Genomic DNA, 22,556 nt, shown 5'->3' on the forward strand with positions numbered 1-22,556 from the left:
CCCTACTACCACTCTTAAGCACAGAAAGTATTTGTTATCCCTTGCCACAGAAAACTTTAAATAGTCAGCTATCAGGTCACTGAAAAGCATATCATAACAGCAGACTTCCCAGACAGTCAGAGTTACTTAATGGAGGAAACTGGACAGACTTGGTCCCTTAACATAATTGCCATATTCCTGTATACCAATACCTAGATGGCATCTATGACACTGTTTGGAGGGATTTTTGTTGTTGTTAAGTGGAGCCTTCTCTGTGGTCATCAGGTTACTCAGGTTATTGCCCCAGACCTAAAACTACTCCAGATGCATTGACAATAATGTCTTCTTGCTATAAAAAGTTGATTTCATGTATCCAGTACTCAGCTCCCAGTACAAAAACCTGCTATGCCATTCACTTTCTTTCTCAGTAGCTACTAAAGAGAGTAACAAACACAGTAAAATTTGTACATACCTTGAGAAATAAAAGACTTTGTTCTAATGAAAGAACGACCCTTTTTCACAGCTGCTTTTGTCTTTTCAAGTCCATCTTTGGTACCTTCTCTAGCAGCTCTCATCAGCTTTTGCATCTGTAAGATAAAAAATACAGTCTACATGTTCAGTGAATAATAGGAAAAAGTTTGAGCTGAACATGCATAATACTTTTGATCAAAATATCTTTAAAAAGAACATTGTCAAGTAGTTTAGGCTATAAATATAGCCTAAAATCAAAGGAGTATACAGCAAGTACACAGATCCGTCAAAGCTCAGATCTAAGCATCTGTACTTTTTCCTAATAAAATCAAACCTAGAGAAAGGGACCTACTTCATGCCAATATTGTATGCAAGCCTAAAGTAGCAGAAATGCTTGAGAATCCTTCTGCAAACATCTGAACTCAAAATAATCTCAAGTGTTCAGCTTCATGTTATATAACAAATAAATACTATAAACAGGTCATTAAGAGCCAGGGTTTCTTGCCCATCTTCCAGTGTTGGACTAACTCTATCAAAGTATTTCTGATCCAAAGATAATCCCCTAGGCTCAGGTTTATATTAACTATACTCTTAAATAAACACTGTTTTGTAGAAAATGTCACAACTAATAATTTAATTAATTGAAGAAATAAGTTGATTTAATTAAAATTTGCATAATTTTATAGTACACTACCACAGCAAAAAGAAACTTCAAAATAAAAAAGTGTTATTTTGCTAGGAAATCTTTATTAAAAAATATGCTTTGTATTTTTGCTTTCCCAACATGTCATGAAGGCAAAAAATCCCCACTACTGTCAGAGCTGTGCTGACATCATCAGCGACATCAGAACACAAACAAAGCTGTCTTGCTGCAACAAGGCAATTTCTGGGTTTGAGCTGAAGCTTTTAGCAAAAACGTGGCCTCTCCATACTGGCTCCATTCAAAAAGCAGAGCATGGAGATCCCCACAGCCACAACCTGACCCCGCATGACTGGGAGACCAGGGCCAGGCCAGCCCTGCAGAGCTCCCAGGGCTGCACACCTGGCTCAGCCTCGGGGACAAGGGCACCCATCAGCAGGGCAGGACGATGCCCCATCTCACCTTCTGAAACTGTTACTGTTAAAAATAGCATGAGGAAAGGTCCTCAATGAAGCACTTTTAAGACAAACTTCATAATAATTCAGCACATTTAGCATTCATTGCATACAAATTATTGTCCACTTTTTCAAGTTATTATCGAAAGAAAAAAGACAACATTGTCTGAGTTGGAAAAGCAATCATTTAAACATAGCTAGTCACAAAAATCAACTACACTACCTTCAGCTCATGTTTTTGCTTTAGTTGCTGAATCTCTACTGCTCCCACAGTGTTTGCCATCAAATCTTTCATCTTTTTTTCATAATGCTCCTTTAAACGCGTTAGGTCATGAGAAAGCTACAGTGTACAAAAAGACACAATCTTTTCAAAAAGCCTGTAATGCAAACTCCATGCTAAAGTACTTGCGTATATCATGCACGTTGCCCATTCTACCTATTGATACAGAGACAACTGAAGGAATATTATCATTTAGGGAAATGAATAGACTATCACTCCTGCACACTGCTGCACTCCTGAAACTCAACCAGGTGCCTTCACACTATGCTGGCAACTATGTGAAGAAGGAAAAAGTCACTTAGTCTAAGATAAGTGTGTATTAATTATGACGTCTTACAAAACATAAGGAAAAAATGGATCAGCTTTACCCAAGGGGATCATCTGGTGGAGCACAAACCCTAGCGAATATATTTCTGACTATCCTTTAAAATGGTGAATCAGAAACATTCTCAAACACTGAAAAACCCACAGAGGTCATTGGCACCCAAAATCATCAAGATGAATAGTGCCAGTGAGTTGGGCAAGGAGACACTAATAGCGGAGGAGGCACAGCCCTGGAATTCCCAAGTTCAGGAGAATAGGGAAGCACAGTTTCCTCAGCTCTGTCACAGCCTCATTGCATGACCATGGGTGTCACCATCTTGTACATTAATATATCCACTTGAAAGGTAAGGAAATTGTCCTGGAGAAATGCTCTGGAATACCAATTAACATTTGTTAAACATTTTGAGAAAGCCAGATAAAAGAGGCTAACATGTAACTAGAAAGAAAAGAAAAATTAAAACATTTTAAAAATTTTGTATGCCCTATAGTAGAAGTCCAATGGAAAAACCCTCAGCTTGATATCAACAGAGTTATTTGGCAAGAGATGAAAGCATCAGGAAAGAGCAGGCCTACTGAGTTGAAAACAAAGGGGTAGGTCTGGCATTTAGCTCCACTCAGCTGGGTCAGGATGTGATTACCTCCAACACAATGATTCTGGCATTACAGCAGTATAATTAGGAAAGCATCTGCTTCACAAACTAGAAACATTTAATAACACAAAAGGCTTCTCATTTTAAAATTTAAAAAAATAAGCAGAAGTCATAGTAAAAAAGTGACTTTGAGGGAAGTCATGCCAGCACTTCAATTAAAAAACCAACCTATTTATCAACAGACAGAAAAAATAATAAAAAAGACAAGTCCCTCATAGGCTCTGAAAGACTATAGAAGGAGATGTACTGGGAAAATACTGTAACATCCATCATGAGACCTGAGGAGAAGCAAAAGTGCAAGGAATGGATAAAGAGAATAGGTACGAAGTGCAGTGGTTTCTCAGCAATCCTTAAGTTTCTGTCTTTCCTTATGCTCTGCCAAACCCCTTCTCTATGACTTCTCCACCTCCCAGCAACCCATCCAGGTACTGCAGCCTCTCTGACTTCACCATCCACCAACTAATATGTTCCCAGCCTCCTCACCCTCACAAGGGAATCCTCCAAATCTTTTGTTACAATCCTGGAAAAGCCGACTGCAGGGCAGGACCCTGGAGTATGGGCCTCTCCTCCCACCACTCCTCCATCTCTTGCTCAGACACTCTGTACCTCATCCTGGCACTGTCACGCTCAATCCACTGCCCATAGTTTCTTGTGACAGATCAAAGTATACTTATAAGCATTTTTAAAATGGCTTTAAACCTTGCCTTGTGCACATGTGAAAATCAATTCCTATGACTATGACCAAAGCTGAAGCTACAGATAACAGGAAAAGATTAAAATAAAAGAACAAACCAGCAGGCATGTTACAACTTACATGCAAAGTTATTTCCGAGTCTATCACAAAGGTATTAAAAAAAAAAAAAAAACAAAAAACAAACAAACAAAAAAAACCACACCACACACAAACAAACAAAAGCACAAAACAAAACAAAAAAACACACACCTGTTTTCTTAGTCCAGTTAAAAAACTCCCCAGAAAGAAACAGCTGCAATAGCTTAAACTTGTTCTGGTCGGGACAAAACTAAAACAAAACCAGATGATGAGCTCTTGGCTTACTAAGTGCTGATTTGGGTGGGCTCAAGTCTTGCAGTTAATGGCTCACTCCCTGATTTCCAAAGAACAGGCAGCAAAGATGGAGGTGAGGGGAGAGCAGATAATGTGTACTGGAGGGAAACACAGACAGTGAGGCTTTTATTCTCATCAGGGTAAGAAACCTGCAAAATGAAGATGAGGGTCCCACGGAAGAACACCCTGGCCACTACCCTGCATCCTCCAGCCACAGGTGCTGGGCAGGTAACAGCACACAGCTTCTTGGGTGTCTGTCCCCAGCCAGCACACACCTGGGGCCATGAGGATTTGGCAGTGACTCTGGGCACTGAGCCCAGCCCAGCTTGTCCTCCCTGCTCAACACCTCCATCCTCCAAATACCCAGATCTGGACACCAACAGCAGGAGGCTGCCCAGGTCCCAGGCAAGACACCCCTCTTGCAGAAAGGCCAGGAGGGCAGGAGAGGAGCTGAAGCAGCAGGAGCATGGGCATCTGGGGCTCCTCCGATGTGCAATCAGAGAGATGCAGCAAGGGTAGCACCCACACTGCCAGGGTCTTCCTGCCTCCTGTGGAACACATGTAGCCAAAGATACTGCACCAGAGATGTCTCACAGATGCATCCTTTTTATCACATCACCCCTATTCCTTCCTTAATAAATAGTACAAACTTCTCTTTGATCACAAAAATGTTTTGTTTTGTTTTTTAAAGGTCAGTCACCTGCAAACAACCAAAGTGCTACAGATCTAAGACAGACAGGTAGGGAACGTTGGCAAACTGTTTTGTGACTTCTGAGCATCTGATGGATCCCAAAACTTCAAGTCTTGTCAGGCTTACCCCCATTTGTTCTTCACATTATTTTCCACGCTCATTTACCACTTACACTAATCCAGCAGCTGCAAAAGAAGAAAAGGTGAGGAACCACCCACAAGCAAAAACAATCTAATTTTTAATTACACTTTTAGCCAATTTATTTCTCTTTTTTTTAAGAGGCTTCTGTTTAATATTTCCATCTTTTCCTTGTCACATTTTGTTGTGGACTGTCACTCCCACACCGATTCACATTTCCTTTAAAAAGAGGCTGTTGGCATTTGAAACTGGATTGAGGAGAAGGGAAACACAGGTGAGAAAGGCAAGTGCTGGAAATCAGGATAACCTCAATGACTGAGCAGCGCCGCAGGATACATACATGTCTCTTGTGGTTGCCTCGCAAAAAAGAGCTGGGAATTCCATTTTTACACTCAGAATCACTCTGTTCTTCATAGCTTTCAAACTCACTTGAACTCCACCCATATTCCAGTGAGCTGTTTCCACCATCATCACCATTTTCAACGTCATCATAAATCATTTCTTCTGCAAGAATTAAACCAAAATAAAAAAGCTACACTGAAATATCTGTTTGTTTAGGCACCAAAAAACTTATTCAGGACATACTATAAAGAACTGTTTAGACTATTGTATGAACATTCTAAAATGTGAATTAAATTCTATGTTCAAACAGCCAAAGTAGGTTGAATTTGTTGAAGCAGAGAACTAAAAGAGGAGAGTGTTATGGATACACTGTCCTGATCCTTTTAAAAACATGCCCTACTCAAACTACACAGTTTTGTCCAAAACCTACAACACATTTTAGAAGAAATTCAAAGGAAGTTCAAACTGTAGCTGTGAACACACATCTGCACTGAGGAGATGCATCCTGCCATTTGCAAGCTTGCCATTTGTCCCTAGAAACATCTTCATCAGCAGCCCAAATGACAAATGCTAAATCAAGAATCAAACGAAAATGTCACTGCATCAAGCAGAACAGATAAGACCAAAGTAGCAAGAAACATATTACACTATAATATTATGACTTGTCATTCTTGCAATTCCATCAGTCATATTTGCAGGTTACCTTGCCCGTAATCTAATCTAAGAACTTGAAGTACTAACCTTTTCAAGACATAAAAAGCTATATTGCAAAGACTGACCGAAGTATCACCTATTAAAGACACAGCTCTTTTCATTAGCACAGATGTCAATTAAGACAAACTGATTCAAAACAAAATGGATATTTTTTAGTGCCAATTACTTATCAGGAAACAAGCATGCACTCTACATGCAGCATCATTCGTCATTACAAGTAGAGAAGTGTGGACACTTCTGCCAGGGATCCCTATTGTCAGGGGTTGCAATGCTTCATTTAAAGCTGTCTCATACTAAATTCAGTAATCAGAAGTTGTGCTTTCATTTTTAAGTTTGAAGTTTTATTTAAATTGAGAAAAAATATGTACTCGAAAGAAAAGCTGATGTGTTTTACACATCCGCCTGAACCCTGAATTCTGTGATTTAAAAACTACATTGTGACCAATAATAAAATTTTAATATTATCATTAATTAAATTATTTAGAATTAAGACCAAGGAATGTCCTCTAACTTGGAAGAATAAAATTTTAACAATTATTTTTTTAAACCTCCATGCATATTGAGATTGTCCTTAAAATACACTTACTGAAGAAGACATTTTAGTGGAAATCTAGCACAGCAAATAATTTAAGAGAATCATCATAGCCAAAATAAGTCAAGACTTATATAAGAAGTCAAAAGTTTGCAATACTAGTATTGGAGCAGGCTATACCCAGTGATTTGGTGGATGTATCTTGTCCCTGTGCTGATGTAGACTGAGCCCTGGCTACAAATTTTTTTGGAACAGTGGTGTCTCCCTGACAAAATGCACAATAAATAAACATCAAGATCATGAATGTACAAAGATGAAACTTTCAATGTCTCTGGGAAAAAAACAGAAAGCCAAAACTTTAGTTACTATCTTCTGTGTTAAACTGAAAATTCTGACCAAAATGCTCAGCTCCATGTCCCACATTCCTCCTCAGCTCATCCTCCTGGCCTTGGTGTACATGTTTCCTGACTGAGCAGCCACGGTGCCCAGAGCAGCACAGTCCTCTGAGGAACCTTCCAGTAATAAAAGCATTCAAGTCATGAATGCAACATCATACTTTCAAATAATAAATGAAACAAATTCCAGTAATAATTTGTAAAACACCTTGCCTGTGCACCACTATGGACAAGAAATGAAAATGTTAGAGCTTTAAAGATAAATGCGGTTTTCACCCAAGAAAGCTTAAGTGTTTTCTCAAATCATTAAACAACTTCACTATCAAACATCTACATCCTCTGAGCCCCATGACAAGTAAATGCCAAGTTTCTAGTAGGCTAATCCACTCAAACACAAAATTCAGTCAGTAGCAACCAAGCTTTAAGCACTGTCTCCACTATAACCAAAAACTGCAAAACAAATCTGAGTGAAGAACTCATTGAAATAAGCTTCCTGAGCCCCAGCTCCACCATTCATAGTACAGGTAAAACCTTGGCTCCAGCAACTACTGAAAGATCTATTCTGTCCCTTCCAAATGTGGTCACGCCATCAGGAGCTGGACCACTCCACAAAGCTGAAACAAAACATTTCTGTAGAGTCACAATCAGGATGGTAAACAGCCGCTCTGAATCTCCTCTTCCATCTTTTACATCAAGTGCTTTTATGTTGAAGGGGGACTTTCAAGAACAGAGGAGTTCTCTGCATAACCATGACAATGATGCATTATAATACATTACTTAACTATTTAAAACACCCTTTTCCCACCTACCTTGACTAGTTTAGATCACTAAAGCTACAACGTCCAACACTGTAATTCTCTAATATACAGAATACTTGAGCATTTGGGACAATATCTACAGAATACAGCAGAACTCAGCTTTCTGAAAGAGCTGTCTAGAAGACCTGCTGAGATAAAGTATTTTTCAAGAGTTAGTTTAACTCTGAAGTTTTTAAGACCTACCAATTACTGACACAGTGTTTTACATTTTCATTTATTTTAGGTACTCAGTGAACATATTTATTAAGTATACATGCACATAATTCCACATCACATTGTTTTCAATGTGGTCTGTATTATGAAGACCTCAAACCTGGTTCAGAGTCTGAATTTTCTCTTGGCACATCATCATAAATTACTTCATCTGGGTCTAAAAGCAAAACAGAAGAAAAAAATGAGAAACGCCCTAAAATGTTAATGGAACCAACACACAGTGTTTAAGAGGCATTTGGATAATGCCCTTAATAACATGCTTCAGCTTTGGTCAGCCCTGGAGTGGTCAGGCATATTGACTAGATGATCATTGTAGGTTCCTTCCAAGCAAAATATCCTTATTTTGGTTATATTGGCACATATGAATAAGATGGAAATATGATTCATTCTCCACTAACATTTTGCTAGTACATCTAATCATCATTCAAATAATGCAATAATGCACAAAAACAGTATAAGGTATTTTCACGGTTTTATCTGCACTGTTTATGCAAACCTTTGGCAGCCTGAAAACCGAAATTCAATTCAACAGCCAACATTTCTCTCTTCTTTTTACAGTGCTATGGTATGTTCTGTGATTGTCAGAGGCTGCTCATTGCCTTACTAAAGGGCTGCAGAGAAGCCTAATAGACATTTTTTTTTAAAAAGAACAAAACTAAATAATGTAATGATCATTGTTTTACATTAAGAGGCAGGATAAAGATGCAAATTCTTCAGTCACTTCAAGTGACATATAAGATGAACCTCCAGCCCCATGGAAACAGCTGAGAACAGGCAGGATTACCTGTCCTCAAACCACCCGGTCTCTGTTCTGGTGTAAAATGCAGGTGCCAGCCAAGGACACAAACTAAGAAAAAGTGGCAATTTGTTCTCTTCCACCTTCTCCAACAACTTATTTGGCAATTACTGCATGAGAAGAACAATTTCATATACAGCCACAGAGCAGACTCTGAACATGAGCAAATTTCCACTGGACATGTACTGATGGAGCCAAACGATTTCCTTACGACAGTGACAAGTGATTCCATAGACTCCAAAAAGCACTCCATGGAAAACTGTATGTTAATTTTACTTTAAAATACACAATTTTGTTATGCTACTGAAAAATTTTACTGGTATAACTTGGTTCTGGAACATGTCTTAAAAAAATACAATAGAAGTGAACATGGACATTCCTGTAAAATATATACATATATATATATATACACACATGTGTATAGATAAACGCACATTGTTGATCACAACTTCAAAACTGACCTTCTTCTATAGTTGTGCTTCGGTGCTCACTGATACTTACTTTCCATCCACGCTGTATTTGCAGGATCTGCAACCCACTTGGCCAGAGCATCATCCTCTCTCTTGGCCTGGTTATCTTCACTTGAAAAAAAGGCCATAAAACAAAAGCATTAAAAGATACACCACAATGTTTTTAAATAACTGTGAACATAATAAGTATCTTGCTGCCTTCCAGTTCACACTCTGAGGTTGCCGATTACTCAACAAACACTGCTTCAGTATGTAATCGGGAGATAATTAATCTGTTTAACAGTCTGACAATTTTAGTCAAGACATTGAAAACACTTCCCTTCAGACTCAAGAAATATTTTGCTTTTGGATTCTTCTACCAGAACACAGAAACACTCTCTTAGAAAGCAGTGAATTGAGACCTGTTCTTTCACTGTAAATACAAGTAAAGATATTCTGGGCTACATCAGGAGCTATTGGGCTTGTCAAGGCTGTTCTCCTCTGGTTGGTGCTGGTGAGGCTGAACCTGCAGCAGCGTGTCCAGTTCTGGCTTCCCAGCGCCCCTCTTCTAGAGGGGTTGGAGAAACAGAAAACACCTCTAGAGAGACGTGCAGAAATTGAAGTCAGAAACTAAAGCACATGGCCTACAAGGAAAGAGGCAGAAGATATGGAGCTTATTTAGTCTGGTGAAAAGGATGCCATGGGGTGATGCAAAAGCAGTTCCAACTATCTGAAAGATACAGCAGCTATGGAGGTGATGGAAGGGTTTGGTTGGTTTGTTTTTTCTGGTTTGTTTTGGGGTTTGCTTTTTTCCTTTTCCTGTGCCAATGATACACAAGGGGGAATGGTCAACAAACTGTATATTGGAGTATTTGGTTTGGACATTAGGGAAAAAGAATTCACCAAAGGGTTGTACAGCAGGGAAAGCTGCAGCATCTCCATCCTTTGATATCTGTAAAGTCCATCTACCAAGGCCATGGCTGATTTCACAGCGTGTTGGCAGCAGTCCTGCTGAAAGCAGCAGGCCAGGCTATGAGATCTCCAGCAGCTTGTTGCAGCTGACATTGCTGTGACTCTATAGAAATTAAACCTAGGTTCCTTCAAAAATGTCATGCATGGTTATAGATGCAATACCTCAGCCAGTGCTGATTTTGGTAGGCAACCAGAGTTAAGGAGTTAAGAAAATTAAAATAAACAAACATGAAAGTGTCACAGTAGGAAAATAACATATTTGATTGATTAAATGTAAGCCCCCATAGAAATTAATGTTTTACAGAAGATTAAAACATGCTGAACTGGCAATCACCTATTTTGAGGCTCCTCTGAGTTTCCAGAATTACAATGACATTCTTCAGTTGCTGACTGTGTACCTGCTAAGCAGAAAAAAAAAAAAAAAAAAAAAAATCAGAAAAATGCTTGGAATAAAACAATAAAACATCAGTGTGATTCAAACAGTACATTTTAGCATAAAAAACTTATTTTACTAGTTCATTACTAATGAATTATCTACTTCTACACAACATTTTTATTCTCAAATAAACATGCCTGAAAAAGAAAAACTAGAAGTTTCTTCAGACTATCTATTTTGCAAATGAAAGAATTCAGAGACAGCTATTTGTTATAAGAGCTGTTTAAGAGGAAATTACAATGTCTGATGCATTTAATTCTAGTCTCTCAAACCTATATTCCTCTACAGATAGTAACAACCCTATGAATGCATTTGCTTTTACTTGCCAATATTCCTAATGGTGGTGGGCAGCAAAGGCTGCAAAAAAAAAAAGTATCACAGTACATGGAATTACAGTAGCATCGCTGCCTAGCTGAAGAACAGTATATTCAAATTATAAGAAAGACAAAAAAGGCAAAATATGGGGAGCTTCCTGTTCCTTCTGCTCTCTTGACATTAAGTTGTCAGCTTTGCCAATTCTAGTTACAAAATGGGGGATTGTTCCTGTTTCTGTAATAATCTATAGTTATTTCCCTTTCAAGTTTCCTCTTCTGTCTTAAAATTGTACTAAAGAACAAAGGACATAGATAAAGCATGATAAGGTATGAGAAAAAAATATTTGGCTTGAATACTGAACTATGGCTCTGGAAACGATTTCATGACATTAAAAGGGAATTAGCATTAAATGATTAATGGCAAGATAAGACAGGAGTCCTCCCTTGTACTGCATGTTGTAATACAGTGCCACAAAATAAAGTTCAAGTGTCACCAACTTTAAGAAGGATTGAAAAAGAACTGACTGCATACATTTGTTTTTTTCTTACACATCTTTACTTTAGTATCTCAATCCTAGCACAGCAAGCACAGTCACAAGAAATCTTAGGTCATTCTGCAGGATAGAATTCTTTTTCTATTTCGACACAAAATCTCCTGCAGTCCAGGCTGACGGCTGCATAAGCATTTACAAAACAGCACAGGTACCTGAAGTTAAACAAGGATTCCCCTTGAAATAAAGTAAGGTGTGTAAATACAGTACCTTCTTCATCTACAGAAACACTGCGTATTATGACAGGACTGGAGTAGGCTGGCATTATCAAAGGTAAATTAGATGGCACAGCATAACCACAGGGGACAGGAACAGAATATCCAACAGGCAAGTTTGGACTTGCACATTCATCTTGAGGACTTGGTTCTGGTGATGAAGACGGATCCTTGTCTTGAATTGGTGAAATATTTATGACTGAGTAGGGATTTACTTTGGCCGGAGTGGCTTCTGCAGCAGGTTCCAATGTTCGTAGCTTCTCACTGTTTTCTAAATTATCAGTCCCTTTAGCTGAGAAATTAAACAAAAAAAACCAAAGTCTTATTTTTCATACCCGTTCAAGCTGCTTAATATTGCTCTCTGCAAATATCCTAAACACTGACATGGCTCCTTACTATAGAAGTTGCTTACAATCTATGACTCATAAAATTCCCACACAGTAGTCTTATCCTCCCCATTTTACAGATGAGGAACGCAATAGAAGCAAAAAAAAGCTGAGTTACAAGGATGCCTATGGAAAAACAATAACTGGATCCTTAATCCTGAATAGGAGGATTTCTGACAATAGCCAGGGTCCTCTTTTGCTTGTCATAAACAGCTTTAAACCCTGAAGGTTAAAATCTGGATTCTACATTAATTTGAACCTCATAAAAACACAAATACAAGAAAAATTTTAGGAATAGTCATGAGGAAAGAAAAAGTCCTGAAAGAATGGTCCTGAAAGTATCCTATAAGAAAAGGGGAAAGAACTTGCAAGGTTTTCCTCTTCGAAAAAAAATTATTTTCTGTTTCTGTTACTTCTTGAGACAAGCTGAGGTACAGCTGAGGTATGGCAGAACCAAAGGCTCCTCTAAAGCAATCTAAAGTGTTTGAGCTGTAAGAACAACTTCACAAAAGGGTGAGTGAGCAACAGATTTTCAGTGAAAGGTGGTGTTTAAGTTCCAGGTTGTCAAACTGCGCAGTCACCCAATGAGTTACCCGTCTTTTACTGCCATGAACACAATGACTCCGCATGCAAAAGGAAATAGGATCAAAGTCAGCAAAATCAGCTGTTGTACATTTGAGCAGAATGTACCCATTTCCAGACTACACCTCAGCACTGGGAACGCCTGCATGTGTTGTAACAAATGTTTTAAAGTTTAATAAAATAAAACTTCTGTTTATTAAAAAAAAAAAAAAAAAAAAAAATCACACATTCAGGCTCTGTTTATTTTTATTCACATCATCTTAAGATCAGCAACCAGCAGGCTTGGCTGTGAAAGCAACTTATCTCAAGCCATCCACACGGCAGTAGAGCTGCAAGAGCATAAAGTTTTCCTTTAGCATGGAACTGTGACTGAGACCAATCCATTGCTTTGGGTGTCACAGTTGGATGTGAAACTTCACAGGAATTACATGTGAGGACCTTGTCAAATCTACCATGGGTGTAACTAGCAGGAATATTCAAAACACTTGTATGGTATTGCCCTGCAAACTTCTTTTTCAAGTATTTTTATTGTGTTGTCATGAAAAGTCATCCAATAACGAGTCTTGGCTATTTAGCCTAGGGGAGACACAGCACACCAGGCTGACTTACCTACGGCGTGAGCCTCTTGGTGCTCTGTGCTGTTTCCAGGACCAGGAGGAAGTGGCACAAGGGCTTGCCTGTCTGCTTCTGGTATCTCGTCTCCACTGTCAAAGTCAAACTGTTCTCCCTCATCCTCCTCTTCATCATTTGTGCCCGTGGCTTTTGGTTCATGCTCTAGAACTGTGCAGGAAGACATGCTTTTGGTTGTTTGCTCTAATAATGGTTTCATGGGACCAGTAAATGTTTCACATTACAAATGAAGCGTATACAATGAACCCTTAGATTTTTAGGTTACTGGAACAGAACAAAGGCTCCTTGACATGATAATAACCTCAAGGAATTTTCAATGAATCCTTTGGTGTCAACAGTGATATTACTTGGAAAGCAATTAAGAACTGATAATGCAAATGCCCTTGCTTTTGTCACAATGAAACAAAATGAAAAAATTTTTAGGAAAACATTTAAGCAGCTGATTCTTCAAAGAAGAAAAGTTCACAGATTAATTTATTTGTACAGGGACTTCGTGACTTTATAACTTCAAGTCACTTTTTCTCTCTAACTCAAACTTCTAGGTATATTCTTTCTTAACAGTGTCAAAATGCCAGTGACAGCAACATTCTTCATACACATCACAAGTGACCAGCAGATTGGTTTCCCTGCTCCAATCTGGGATAGTTTTGCACCAACAACCTTACACAACAAGCTATTAGCCCTGTTCCCACACACAAGGTGCACTTGGATGGAGATGCAGGGGTGGCTTTTTAGTTCTTATCTTTGAAGTAGTAATGACTGAAATAATTACATCCTAATACAGCTGGGAAGTAGGAATGCGAAGGGTATTTTTGTCTTTGCTTGTGAAGACCCTGCAGCACAGATTTGGCTGGGGAGGGGGAGCAGGAAGAAGTGCCAGACAGTTTCCGTCCCTGCACTATTTTTCCTACTCACAGGAGTCTTGAGAACCCACAAAGATTTAACACCCTCACTGCTTTATCTACTGCTGTTTTTGCTGTGCATTCATACTGCATGAAGCCTGCCTACAGCATCCAAAACTTCTATCAGAGACACGGCACAGCAGAGGGATGGCCAGAGCAGCTGTAGGGAGGGATGCCCAAACCTACCAGCCTCCTCCCTACTTCCAGAAGCCTTCACTGCCGCTCCCCAAACCAAAAGGGCTTCATCCCTCCCTCCCACCCTCCTTCCCTCAACCTGCCTTAGCTGCTCTTGCACTTTCTGGAGGAGAAACTCTTATCAGAGGTCCCCTTGAGGCAGAAATTCCATCTGTGGAAAGTTTTTGGCCCAGCTGACCTTCCTCATAAGCTCATTCTCAAACCCGTGATCAATAACTAACTTTTACACAGGTGTTCCACAATGTTTAGAAAATGTTATTAAAAAAAAAAAAACATGTCACTATAGCACAAAAAATATGTACTAAAAGAGATAAATATGTAAATACACAAATATGTTATAAAAACATGTGAAGTTGATAGAGTTCTCCCTGCCCCTCTTCAGGTAACATAAAACGAAAAACAAAGTCTTGCAAGGACAATTGGAACTCCTGAGTCATGAGGATATTATCAGCTTTTCTACCATCCAGGACACGTTTTGTATCTTTATGATAGAACCCACACAAACCACAGCTCTAGGCTGCTTAGATTGTCATGGTAATCAGCATTCCTGCCAAGGCTTCTGTTTCTTCAGGCAGGCTGAGCCAGCATATTTTATCACAGCCACAAATAACAAGATCTTTCATGCAGCCTCTCTGTAGGAGAAAAAGTGAACTAATTGCAAAAATCGCAGGGAACAAAAAAGGGGTTATCCTGCATTTATTGTCATGGCTGAGGCAGCAGGACATTTAATTTAATTTTGATGCTTTTTAAAAATCCTTCTGTAAGAAGACTGCCTTTGGATTAAGGCTTTTCATTTTTGCTTTTGTCCATTAGCAATATTTTTTTCCTGAAATATGCAAAAATCCTGCAGAGCTCTTCCATGTGATTCACGACAATCACAGCATTCTTCCCGATTCAGCATCCATCTGACTAGACTTTGTACTACTTGCTGCTTGACAGTAACGTGGAAAAGAAGGAAAATGTGGCTGGTGGTGGTGTTCTATTTCTGGGGTTTTTTTTCAGTTTCTTTATGTTTTCAGTATACCTGTGTACATCAAATTAGGAAAGCGCAAACCTGTGAAATACTAAGTAGAGGGGGTTTTGTGATTACAAGTGTGTGACACGTTGGTTAGTGACGCAGGATGGGCAGTCAGGACGTAGCTGGCAGTCACAAGCAGGTGACTGCCATGAAACCACAAGTTTTTGTGCACATACACTGCTATCCACCACTCATCTCCTGTGCTATGCAAGTGAACCACAGCAGCAACCACTTCAAATACATGAAGCTCTGTCTGCACTTGACGTGGTGGGAGGAGGGGAAAGAAGACATTACTGCAATGAGTTGACAGTTTCTGCAGGATTAGGTCACTCGGGAAACCGGGGCATTGCTGGACTGAGGCTGAGAGCCATGAACCCACCTGCTCACTGGAGCTCAGTTCTAGGCATCAGCAAAAGAAAAATCCCTGAGCCATGCAGGGAAACATCACGGGAGCAGCAGGCACCTCTGAGGCTGCTGCATTAGGGAGCTTCTGGGCCTAGATGCTTCCTTAGGGCATATAAAGTAACTCGGGTATCAGATGCCTGATAACTCTCTACTCCAGCACTTTTGCACTGATGCGATTCCCCAGGCACTCAAGTCCAGCACAATGTCATTTGCCAGAGACAGACAAGACCTGCTACAGGAAAAAAAAAAAGGTAATTTGAGACACTAAAAGCAAAGGGAGTGACTCAGGACACAGAAGCAAAACCTGTTTTGGTCAACTGATGCAACATGTGCCTCCCCCTTCCCCCTAAAGAAGCAATCAACCCATAGTTTACAATTGTAGGAAGAAATCTTAACATAGGAGTTGATTTTCTCAACTCATATTAAAAAAAAAAAAAAAAAAAAAGAAAAATATTGAAGGTGCCACCTACTTTTTTTTTTTTTTCTGTTATGGCTGTTAGTGCTGCCCTGTTGCGTTTATTCAGAAACATTTACTTTGCATCAGAAATAAATAAGGCGCAGAACCCTGTAATTGAGCACTACGGTCTGGAAAGATCCATTAAATCACACCACTGGTGGGACAGTAGGTTAGGATTACAAAACAGACCAAAAAATTATAAATTCCTTTCTCAGATTACATGTCTTTTAGAAAGGGCGGGAAGTTTTAAAACTGTATTTCACCTTTGCATCACTTCTGCATTTGCTTAATTCTACAGGTATAAAGATAAACTTTAACCCTTGAAATGTACTGATGCCTTCAGTCTCATACTTCATAAAAATATTCTTCTTTAAGCTTTTAATCTCAATGGCATACTGTTTCATTTGATGGAAAAAAATATTTTAATAACAAAAATAAAGACAGGGTGAAGGGCTTTTTGCTTCAACTGAAGAGCTGCTCAGCACTGCAGATAAATACAGATTATGTCATACAAAAAAAAAATCTTGAATAACGATAGTTTTGAAAATATGTACTTTTTCTACAGTTGTTTGTGTTATGTCAAAAGAACACACACCCAGACGAAAGCACTTGGGAAGTGCTACAATAAATTAGGATGACACACAGCACAGTTAACACTTGGGCTGAATCTGGCTACAGAAAACCACCACAGATCTTGCAAAATTTCATGCTCATTAAAAAAGCCCCAGTTCCTCCAACCCTTTAACTGTAAATCAAAAGGATCAAACAAAAAAGTGCATTTCCAGGCAACTGTGCTTGCAGACAAAATCTCTGGAGGTGTGGGGGGATTTCCAAAGGCACCCCCCTCCCCAGCCACATAGAAGACAACTAATTTTTTTTCACATGATTTAAAAATGCAGTATTTTTTTTGCCAAAGAAATAATCACAGAACGCTTCGCATTATGAGTCTGTCTGGAATTACTTCAAATAATTCAATTAGTTACTAAAAATCCATTTTGCCCTTTCACCACTACTCACACCCTTAACTTTACACATGCCAACCAGAGCAATGAGAATACAATAACCATTTAAATTTTTTCATCTTCTGCCAATACCATTCTGCAGCATTCGCTTTGCAAATGCTTCAGGGAAATTACTTGATTTCTAAACACTTCTATTTGGAGTTTTAAAGCACAGAAAATAAAAAAAGCTGATATACTGGAAAAATTGCCTTGAAGTTAAAGTAAGTGTGAAGGTGCGAATTTAGGATTAGAACAATGAATATACACTCTCATAATTGTTAGCACAACGCAAGGATTTGTGGCTTTTTTCTGTGCTATGCTATTTGGTGAAATGACTTTTTTTTCTTAAACTTACTTCAAAAACAAGCTAATTTAGGCTGTGTTTACAGAGACTTGCTGGGGCATAAGCAAATTTAAACAATTTTTGGTTGCTTTGCCAATTGCAAAGCATTCTTGGCATTATCTGCTTTCCCATTTGTTTCCTTAAACTATTTATAGTTCCATGTCATACAGCTAAAGAGTTACAAGTTTAAAATTGACATGAATTTCAAAGCCCAGATTAAGCTAGTGAAGCTTCATTAATAGTTTTCTTCAACAGTTTATTTTAGAGATAAAGAAGTAAGACAAAACAGCTCTGCACTTACTGTCAAGTGCATTTTGAATGCAAAAGGCTAAAAGCATCCCAAAAGTCTGTCCTGCCTTGCAATTGCCTAAATCAGAGACGATCCTGAAGAAGTCAACTGAGCTTCTTCCATGGAAAATCATGACAAAAGCAGAAAGAGAACACCAAGCAGGAACAGCTCAGCCATCTGGAGCACAGTAACAACAAACCTGGAAGCCCTGGATGATAGGCATACTGCATGCAAGAAATGTGAATATTTTATGTTACGTTTTAAGGTTTGAAAAACATATTTAGAAAACAAAGTAAGACTTCTGTAAAATTAAGAATGTCACCCATGTCACCCCTGCAATCAGTTGCAGTCCTTTCCTGTTTAATTAATGTTAGCAGGGAACTATGGAACAAAAAGAAGAAATGTATCTATTATATTTGAAAGACTATGACAAAGAACTTTCTCAAGACTGCAGGACATGGTAAATATGCATGTTCTTGGAAAGGAAAACTATATTTCTTTTCTCCGTCTAACAGTCACGTTCCTTTCAACACATTCTTTTTTGTTTTTTTAATTGTGGTGTAATCTATCTTGTATATTCACTGAATGCCAAATTTTCTTTTTTTTCTAAATGATAAACATTTGTAGTCACATTTACGACATCACTACCTAACACTGATCGATGAAGAAAATAAGTGTACAATACTTCGGATGGAAAATATATAATTATTATTTACTGCAAAAAATATTCATGCAAGAGAACCTAAAGCAGACTGGCAGGAGCTGCTTGTTCTTATTTCAACGTGCAGAAAACATTTCTGTTTTACTCATGTAGTCTGGATTGCAAAAAGACACTTGGGACCACATAGACCCACCTTCCTTCAACCAGAACTCCCTGAATTCTTCCACATTTACAAATTCTTGAGTACCTTGAAATACACAAAACTTTTCAGTTAAAAAAAAAAATACTATCTCAGAATATTTTTATGCATTATAAAATTTGATAACTTACAAAGGTTACAAAAACCAAAGCAAACAGTCAGGCATATGTGTGCTTGTTATTTAACCTTGATACACTCAAAAAATTTCTCTGATGAGATACACTTGCCTTTTCAATCCCTTTATTTCTAAAGAGTTATAATCTACCCAGCTCCCTACTTAAGTGTGCAAGGCACTAGACAGAAATAAGAAATGGCAGTGTGTAGATAATGGTAACTTAAAAAATTAAGTTATTCCCTGGTACTTTTGTAAAACTAACCATTTGGTCCAAACACACCATGCTGACTGTGTTCCCCAACGAACAGGCTCTCATGCTGTTTACTTTTCATTTTAGGTGAAATTTCATAGCAGAGGCTCGGCACTTGTCAGGAAGGTGAACCTTGTGCCTGCAAAAGTTCCCTGATTTGATCACCGTGTACCCTTTGGAAACTGACAGTTGGTTCACATTCAGCAGGAACTTGCAAAAAGCCTGTAAGAGACTCAGTCACCATTGGATTGCCTCTAGTTTCTCACAGCTTTTTAGCACTGATTAGACTGCATTCCAACAGCTAGAAAGCAACATGGTATTTTCTACTTGCTCACATCTCTCACTTGTGACTGTGACTTCTTCAGTATCAGGAGAGAAAAGTGAAGTTAAATACTCTTTCACTCTGGCACCTGGCTTACACACACCTCCTGTGAGGACTGGCTGAGAGAGTTGAGGTTGTTCATCCTGGAGAAGAGAAGGCTCCAAAGAGACCTTATTGCGGCCTTTCTGTACTTAAAAGGGGCCTATAATGAAGATGGGGAAAGACTTTTTAGCAGGGCCTGTTACAACAACAGGAGGAGTAATAGTTTTAAACTGGAAGAGTGCAGATACAGGCTAGACATGAGGAAGAAATTTTCTACAATAAGGGTGGTGAAACACGGGCAGAGGTTGTCTAGAGAGGTGGTTAATGTCCCATCCCTGGAGACATTCAAGGCCAGGCTGGATGGGGCTCTGAGTGACCTGATCTAGTTGAGATGTCCCTGCTCATTACAGGAGGTTGAACTAGATGACCTTTGAAGGTTCTTTCCAAACCAAACTATTCTATGATTCTCTGATCAATGCTGCCTTCCCCAAATGAGCCCTCCGTTGGCAGCTGGGCAGGGCGAGGGGTGAGATGTGCAGAGTGATAGGGCAGGAGGGACCGTGTGAGAGGGGGCTGACTTTAAGAGCAAGTTCTCCTGCAAACACTGCCCTTCACTGACACCTCCCAGTCTGAGTGTGACATTTGCCAACACACCACTGGCATCCATATACCACTTCCTCATATGGTCACACAGGTGAAAAGTGCCTATTTTGCTCAGGGAAAGAAAAGTCTAAAGCAAAGCCGTGTACACAAAAATACACAGTGAGCACTCCTTCCCCTGAGGAGCACATCGGAGACAAGGACGTTCCTTCACCTCTCACTTGCAGGAAGCCCAGGTCCCTATGGGACAGGCACGCTGAAAACTGCACACGGCTCGTGCGCACATCCAAACCATGACCGCAACATCATCATCACAAGTCTCTGTGGAAAACCGTTTCAAACAACCCAACAAAAATAGACAGTACACATTCATGCAAAAAGTGTTTCCAGTGATGGAAACAAAAAATGAAAGCAAACCCACATGAATTAATGGGATTTCCCTGCAAATAAACAAACAAACAAGTAAAAATGCCTCTCTAGTATTTCATAAATACATACATTACATACTAATTTTGTTGTTAAGCATGCACAACACATATTATTCTTCTGGATATGAAACAAATTCAAAACTGAAGTCAAAAGAACGATGAATCTGCCTGCTCAAGTTTCAGAGAGAGACTGCTGACAACAGCATGCCAAATACTAAATAATTTTATTTCTTTAAATAAAACCCAGATCTGTGGATGTTAGGAAAAATTTACAAATACAAAAGGCACTGAACCTTACAAACTATTCACAATGCTAAAAAATAAGCTTAAAAATAGTTAAAAATTAATATAATCAAGTTGCAAAGAAACCTAAAAGTCTGAAATAAAAATATTAGACACGAACTAGGCTGTCCGGAGAGTAGTGGCAGCTCCACCAGCAAGACCTGTACTCCTTTGTAACTCCACAAGACCCTTTTAAGTGCTGGCTATGGTATAATTAGAATAGCTCCTACATAAAATCAGCATTTTCTGACCATTTACATTAACTGCCTTCATACTCGACATGCTGGTGAAACTGGTATTTCCTGCCATGGCCAGAAACATAGCCTGGTCTCTGGATGAGCAGGTCTTTTGTACATCAGCACCATATTAGAAGATTCTGCCATTAAAATTTCACTGCAAAATGTTGCTGATGTGCAGCAAGTGAAGTCCTTAAATGGAGATGCTGTAAAGAAAATACATACAGCCATTTATTTCAAAAACTGCATAAATGCAGGACAAATCCCCACCTACAACCAAAGCCATCCATATTAAAGGCTGTTAGCTTTCCATCAGTATTAAAGGAATACTAACACACGTAACACTTAATAGTACCAAGGTTAACAGCCTAAATTAGTATAAATGCCACCAGGCACCTAAGACGAGGTATAGCAGTCAAAGCACAAAAGGTACCTTTCTGTCTGGCATGTCTGTCGGTAGACAGAGGTGCTGACAACAGCTGCGCAGCCGAGCTCAGCCTCAGCACACTAACTGCTGAACTTGCCTACAACACGCTGGGAAACGGACAGTCCCACGCACAGAACGGGAAAACCAGAGAGCTTAAATAAAACAGAAATCATGCAGCAGGTCTCCAAAGTCATTGGGGGAAAAAAAAAAAAAAGTAGCTCTGTCATGCAGGGATGGAGCATGTTGGCAAACCAGATACAAGTGTCATGTGAAGAAAAAAGGAAAAGAAACGTTTCCTAGGAAGTGTGGTTTTGGCCATGTAATTGATTTATTTGTGATAAAATAACTATTTTTAAGGAAAACTCCAACAGTGAAAGCAATCTGGCTTGTTCTTTATTTTTTCACATTTTTTTCTAGCATATATCATCTATTAATATTTAGTTTTCCAAATAATTACTTTTACATTGAAGCAATTACTGTTTAACGGTTTGAGGAATACGCACTTTTCTAATACAGTAAGTTCATTTCCAATTAGCAACATGAAACTGCTTTATAATTTGATAACACCTTGGACTGAAAGGACTTTAAGAGTAACTGGGAGTCCTGCGAACCAGAAATGGGCAGATAGAGACCCTGGGGGCCTAAGACAGGTGAAGCCCCAAATCCCACTTCCACAGGAATAAAACATACAGTTTGGGTACATAAACTGTATATCATACTGCAAAGAGCTGCAACCCAACCAAAGTAAAAGCTGAAGCACCCCAGGTCTTGGATCACATTTAGCAACATCCTTCCACAAGATCAGAGGTGTTCATGTGCTGAGCCTCCCTCTGTTGTAACAGCCCAGGCAGGGCTCAGAAGATGCTTGTGGCTTTGGGGATCGATTGGTCTTTTTGGACACACTGCCACAGGTTCCTTTTTCCCAACAATAACACCCTGTAAGGCTGCCAGAACACTGCATGCAACCTGTTCACATGCTTAAAAATAACTTAGATTTAACTATTTGCATTTCTCCTCAATGTATTCTGAACAAGGAAACAAACTAGAAATCAGCTTCTATAGCCACTTACAGCATCTTTTACTACAGAAAAATTGTTACAGACCATAACAGAACCGCCACATCCTGTAAATCCTGGACAATACTGAAAATATTTTGGATTTCAGCTGGCTTCTCACGTACTCATTTCTGTTGTTAACCCTTCACCCAGTCTACAGAGCACTACACAGGATTTGTAAATGAAGACTGATTTGTAAATGAAGTTTAACATATGCAAAGTCTAACAAATCAATTATCCCAGCAACTAAGGGGGAGTGAGGTGGGAGTTAGTCTTACAGCATTCCCTTG

The 22,556-nt window shown here is 39.1% G+C and overlaps 1 protein-coding gene across 3 annotated transcripts in view; it reads right to left on the reverse strand.

The window, feature by feature from the left end:
* Positions 1 to 22,556, reverse strand: part of ARHGEF10 (Rho guanine nucleotide exchange factor 10) — a 112,477-nt gene that overhangs the window by 67,682 nt on the left and 22,239 nt on the right. Inside the window, exons 3-9 of one of the 3 annotated variants that reach the window (XM_082047753.1) lie at positions 13,019 to 13,189; positions 11,437 to 11,733; positions 10,260 to 10,323; positions 9,006 to 9,085; positions 7,809 to 7,865; positions 5,035 to 5,198; positions 452 to 566 (exon numbers count right to left, since the gene is read on the reverse strand). In XM_082047753.1, coding sequence (XP_081903879.1) covers positions 452 to 566; positions 5,035 to 5,198; positions 7,809 to 7,865; positions 9,006 to 9,085; positions 10,260 to 10,323; positions 11,437 to 11,733; positions 13,019 to 13,189 — 948 coding nt within the window. Of the gene's footprint in view, positions 1 to 451; positions 567 to 5,034; positions 5,199 to 5,777; positions 5,827 to 7,808; positions 7,866 to 9,005; positions 9,086 to 10,259; positions 10,327 to 11,436; positions 11,734 to 13,018; positions 13,190 to 22,556 lie in introns of those variants that run through there. The other 2 variants (XM_082047752.1, XM_082047754.1) reach the window with 2 other exon arrangements.

The sequence above is a fragment of the Streptopelia decaocto genome (assembly GCF_964273445.1).
Source record: "Streptopelia decaocto genome assembly, chromosome: 3".
NCBI classification, from domain to species: Eukaryota; Metazoa; Chordata; class Aves; order Columbiformes; family Columbidae; genus Streptopelia; species Streptopelia decaocto.